General features: G+C 37.8%; 1 protein-coding gene across 2 annotated transcripts in view; it reads right to left on the reverse strand.

Annotated features, from left to right (window-relative positions):
* The window catches only part of LOC149843612 (uncharacterized), a 31,072-nt gene extending 25,868 nt beyond the window's left edge, over positions 1 to 5,204 (reverse strand). Inside the window, exons 1-4 of one of the 2 annotated variants that reach the window (XM_090001879.1) lie at positions 4,975 to 5,204; positions 4,823 to 4,874; positions 4,567 to 4,697; positions 3,858 to 4,470 (exon numbers count right to left, since the gene is read on the reverse strand). In XM_090001879.1, coding sequence (XP_089858005.1) covers positions 3,858 to 4,470; positions 4,567 to 4,641 — 688 coding nt within the window. In that variant the 5' untranslated portion in view covers positions 4,642 to 4,697; positions 4,823 to 4,874; positions 4,975 to 5,204. Of the gene's footprint in view, positions 1 to 3,857; positions 4,471 to 4,566; positions 4,698 to 4,787; positions 4,875 to 4,974 lie in introns of both variants that reach the window. The other variant, XM_090001878.1, reaches the window with a different exon arrangement.
* Positions 5,205 to 6,000: the final 796 nt, after the last annotated feature.

Here is a 6,000-nt window from a genome sequence, read left to right on the forward strand (position 1 = left end):
CACCCATGATCCGATAGTTGAGAGACGGAAAGCAAATTTAAATTTAGTTTTGGTATAAATCTAACTTTAGGAATAGAAAAACCTTGTCTTTCAAAATCACCAATTCCTTTTATTTCAAGAGAAGCTCCATCCGCGGTAGAGACAAAAGAAGGTGACAAATTTTTTGAGTATTTAGAAAGTGCAAAAACATTTGGAGTCATATGAAACGATGCACCCGAGTCTAAGAGCCAAAGAGTCTTACCGGAAGGAGAGAAGGTGGTCATGGCGGCTCCGGAAACGGATCCCTTGAGGAGTGGTTGAAGAGCTTCCATGATTTGATTGAGAGACAAAGTAGCATGGTTGAAAGTTGATGGATCTTCCTCCTTGGTTGATTGGAAAGTAGTAGACATAGCCACCATCTTCTTCCATTTAGGGCATACCGGTTTAATGTGACCCGGTTCTTTGCAAAAATGGCATATGTCTCTTCTTCCATAATGCCCACCATTTTCTCTTCCTCCTTGATTTTTGTTAAAATGAGGGGGTTTATAGGTTTTAACATTATTCCCCGGTCTTGAGACGGCATAAGCACCCTCATCCTCATCTTTAGAGGGAACGGCCAACACACTTAGATTGGTTTTATTCATTCTCAATCTAGTTTCTTCTCCACTTAATTTGGTAAGCACATCTTCCAATGGGGGAGAAGAGAAAGAAGACAAGAGAGAGGATCTAGTTTGTTCAAACTCGGGTCTAAGCCCATTTAAAAAATTAAAGAAATGATCATCTTCTAATTGTTTGGCCCTTAATTTAATAGCCTCACCACTCCATTTAGGTTCTTGGAGAGCAAGCTCATCCCAAATAGTGGATAACTCGGCAAAATATTCTCTAACGGACATCTCTCCTTGTTGAAGGGTTAAAGCCTTCTTTTGGAGATAGTATTTATGGGACAAATCTCTTGAAGTATACATTCTTTCAAGATATTCCCATACTTGATATGCCTTTTTGAACTTTAGAATGTTGGCATTAATTTTGGTCTCAACCGAAGAGAAGAACCATGAGAGTATTTTGTAATTTTTCATTTCCCACTCTCCATGCTTCTTATTGTAATCTTCAAAAGCCTTTTCTCTTTCTTCTCCCTCAAGAACCTTGATCTCCCCTCTCTCAAGGATAGTAATTTTAGGTTCGGGTTCGGGAATAGTTCCTTGAACATATCCCCAAAGACCCTTTCCTTTTATATGGGCCTTCATATTCCCGGCCCATACATGATAATTCGTTCTATTTAATTTGAAGCCAAGAGAGAAGTGAGAATCCTTTTCACCCATTAGAGAGGATACAAAGAGAAATAAATGCGTACCATAATGCGAAAAGAGTTCCTTCTTGATGTAGAAAGCTTCTAAAATATAGAATGAAGGACCGAGTCTTTACTCCAACCACCACAACTTAATGGCACGCTTTACGAGGTACTCCAACGAAGAGAGAAAAATGCACGATCTTCTTTTCCTTTGAGCATAGCTCTGATACCATGTGAAAATATCTCAAAAAAGAGATAAAGTGTGCGATAAGCACAACACCACCAATGTGCACAAATGCACAAGAACACTTAGAACAAATGTACACGAAGGTACAATAAAGAAACTCAAATGCACAAAGGCATACAAAATATAAAGAATTTTATTGAGAAGAATGGAGAACAAAAGCTCCAAGAAGTCAAGTTTACAAAGGGGGAACTCCCCTATTTATAACAAGCAAGGAGCCTTGGAGGGGCTCCACTAGCTGTTGGAGCCCCTCCAACGGTTAGAATTCTAACCGTTGGAGAGGCTCAACAGCTAGTGTTGAGCCCCCTCCAAGTTTGACTTTGAGTCAAACAAAAAAAGGAAAAAGAAAATGAAGAAAAAAGAAAAAGAAGAAAAAGTAAAAGTATAAAAAATATTACAACATATTCATAATTATGAATATGCGCAAAAGAAGGGAAATGACTATAATACCCTTGCGGGTTTTAATATATTTACATATATATATATAAAGATAGATACATATACATATATACATCATGTATATATGTATATGTATCTCTCTTTATATATATATATAAATATTTACATAAGAGATACAATTTAACACAAGCATCGAGCAAAGAGATGCCACCCTGGACAGCCACCATGAACAGATCCAAGTCCCCTTCCCTATAGTGCATTGTTGAAATTTGTTCTTCAACTTCCAGGCAGCCGAAACTCCCTCTTGAGCATCACTCCCTTTCTATCCATACCTTCCCTATCCTCAAACCTTTTGTCAGGGAGATTAGGATGCGAACATATATATATATATATATATGTGTGTGTGTGTGTGTGTGTGCGTGTGTGTGTGTGTGTGGTATATGTATATACTTGTAGATTGTATTTTTAGGAACTCATGTATTTTTTTTGTTTGTCATTTTTGTTCTTTTTTATTTTTTTGTATCTTATCCCCTTTTTTAGGCTAAGGGCTAACTAGCTAGCTTTGGGGACTAGCCCAAAGGCTAGTCCTCTCTCTTTTCTTGTATATATATGGGGTTAAACCATCTTATAATGTTATGTTTCTCTTGAGCATTTTATGGTTAATAAAATAATATTTTTTATATTGTGCATTAAGCCTAATAGTGGCTTGTGTGTGTGCTCTTGAGTGCTTGTTCTTGCCCTTAAGTGGCTTATGTGCACTTCCCATAGTGGACTTGTGTTTGTGCACTTTGCCCATTTTCATTACAATATCCTCCAACAAGAGTCAATAAGCATTGCTATCTCACTAGAAAAAGGCCTCGGCATTCTCATGTCGACCTAAAATGAACCTGACTCCTCTCCCTCAGTTGGTTTGTACCTCTGAGAAACTATTATGTTAGAGGTTACTTTTCACCCTGCAGAGCCCACAATGCAAGCAACATGACCAGGCTCTGAAGTTTAGCATAATGTAGCAAGTCCACCACTAGCCCCGGACTTTCTAACTCTCTTTGTTTGTTTCTATTGTCTTCCAGTTTATTTCATCCATAAAGAAAGCAAATGCAAAGAAACCATCATCTCACTAATGTCAAGGGTTTCCCTTAAGATAAACTGTTTGATGTCTTCTATCTGTAGGGAGCCAATCACCAGGAAAGAAACCAGATTGTTCCCAATTTGTGGAATAAACCTTCATCTTAAGGGCCTATAAGATATTAACAAGCAAACTAAGATATTAATAAGCAACTAAAGCTAAGTTTATGAAAGGAAGCTGGAGAGATGAATATCTGAGGCAGCAGTAACCAAACAACCATGGAATGTGCTTCGGGATTGTTTATTAACATTTTATATAAATAATGGTTTCAGGTTTTGGCAGATTACAAAACTACCACTGACGCAACATGCATATGACATCCATAATATCATCAAGGTTAACAAAATAACAAGTATAATGGTTAGCATAACTAAGCATCACCAATTCCATCAGAAAGGATGTCCATAGGGATGCACCAGAACCTGAGTTTGAGCCCTTGTTTAAGGCTCACTTAATTCAACAAGCTGAGCTTGAGCTGGAACTTAGGCTCATTAAAGCTTGATAAAGCTCAATTAGGCTACATAGGTTTTTTCGTTTAAAATGTGCAATTAATCTATTTAGGTCCTATAGAGTTTTTGTTGTGAAAAAAAAAAAAGAGTCCTGCCCTAATGGGTGGGAACTGGGATGTGAGCTCAAACAACCCAAGATCGGCTTAGGTGCGGCCTTATCTGCCCATAGTCTTAATTGAGTCTACCGCAATGATGCATAATTCTTGCATGGTGACCATATGGAACTATAACAACCAAAACACCAGTTTTTAAGAAAGATAAAAAAACACACAATCAGATCATCAAAGGCACCAGAGAAAGCATCAGTTATACCATTTCCAGGAACCCTAAGACAAGCAATCAGCTTGTTCTTCTCATCGATGCACCTATTAGATGTATCACACTCTTCTGCACCAGAATTATCTTTCCTAGAAGGGTTTTCTGATGTATATCCTCCCCTTCTCTTCTTCTTTTTATGCACTGGTTTAGGTTTTACTTCTTCACTTGTATCACCAGTTCTATGGCTTGTTTCAGAATCATCTATGGGCTTTTGTTCTTCGGTCGCAGAATCCTTATGTTTGTGAGCTGGAAGTGGATCTGCAGGAACCGATTTATTGGTCGGTTTTATAATTTCATCAGGCTTTCCATTTTCTTCTTGGGGTGAACGTTCACGGTCCCTTGTTTCAATCCCATCATCAGCAGTATCATTCCCACTCAGTTTTAGATGTTCTGGAACTTGTTCTGTACTATTCTTCGTTTGTTCCACCTCCACTTGCGAGGAATTTCTTTTCCCAACTTGAATATCATGCTTTATATCGTCACCTTCACCATCAAAAGTTGAATTGCTATGTGATAATGGAACAGAACCGCTGTTATTAAGGGGCGTTGAGCCGGACTCTTTATGCAATTCTGAACCGGCGTTATCTTTTGGATCCTTGCCATCAATCTGCAGTCAAATAAAGCCATGCCCATAAAACCACTGCAACTGTCCACAAAATCTACAAAGGCTAACTGATCTTATTTTTAAAAGACAAGCAGCTACCTCCAAGTCCGCTCCATGAAACTCAACTAAACAAACGAGTAGCAGAAATGCAACCATAATCCCCTTTTTCCCCATCTGATTAAAATAAATCCAAAGTCTCCTTACATTGGTATCACAAATTATTGCATTTCCTGATACACAAAACACAAAGATAGCAAAAACGAATAAAAGTTTTGCACTTAGACACAAATTAACAGGAAAAACAAAAGTAAACTTGTTACCCATTTCAGAAATTACAATGAAGTACAACTCTCACCACCATGATGAGCAAGAAGCACAAAATCAGGCCTCAATTTTTTCTATGCACTCTGCCAACCAGACATGGCAAATGAATCATCCGCATAACCTTGACCTCAATCCTAACATAGAGTAAAAATAATGTGAAAGCTGAAGAATTACTATTCTTACCTTCGTTCTCAAGCAAAGGATTGATCCAACGAGTACATTTTCAGAGAGAGAGAGACTGATACCATCACCAAATCTCCATGTGGTGATCTCTTCGTGGTAAGAAAGGCGAATAGGGTGAAACAGCGGACGGGAGCATCCCTGTGTGAGATCCACGGTGACGGAAAAAGACAACCTCTCTCTCTCTCTCTCTCTCTCTCTCTCTCTCTCTCTCTCTCTCTCTGCGGAGAGTGGAAACCGATGTTGTCAAAATCGATTTCTGAAACGAGTTGGTTTTCGAAAAAAAATCAAACAAATTGGCCTAAATCGAATCGAATCGGTTTTAATTGGACCGCTTAAAATTGTGCTTTTTATTACAAAATAAATAACAAACAAAATATAGAAAACACAAAATCAGCTGATTCAGGTTGTATCGGTCCGATTGGGGTTGATACAAACGATGAAGAAAAATCGGCTGATTTTTTTTAATTGTTGGTTGATCTCTTAATCTAACTGTTTTGGAGTCCATATTCTGATTAAACATTGCCGTTGTTGTGGGTCTCTTGAATTCTCAGTTCGCCAAAAACAATTTGTTGACCGTACAATGAGAATTTTCAATCAAGTTTGTGCAAGTAGCCGAGGAATTAAGCCCTTAGGCCCTACGGTTTGAATCAGTTTAATTTTGTAATTTTCTCGGTGCTAGGGTTTTTTCCTCTTTGTCATATATATAGTTGCTTGCGTTGAGAGTCTCGAGTGTACTGAGGACTGGGTTTCAAAATCTATGTATTTTCTCATCTTGCTAGTGGATTCAAGTAAGCGTGATTAACAAAAAAAAAATTAAACACTTGTTTAAAAAAAAAAATTTAAAGGCAAGGACCGAGAAAAAAAAATTCATTTACAAAACACGGTTTCCAAACCAGGATCTCAATTACTTAAATATTTTGCACATCTTTGCAAAATCATTATTTTCTTTACCTACCATTATAGGTCAATATTATTATGTTCACGTATCATTTTGGCACCGACCTTAAGTCAATCTTAACGTATCAT

This window comes from Nuphar pumila, chromosome 3 (assembly GCF_984573655.1).
Source record: "Nuphar pumila chromosome 3, dmNupPumi1.hap1.1, whole genome shotgun sequence".
NCBI lineage: Eukaryota > Viridiplantae > Streptophyta > Magnoliopsida > Nymphaeales > Nymphaeaceae > Nuphar > Nuphar pumila.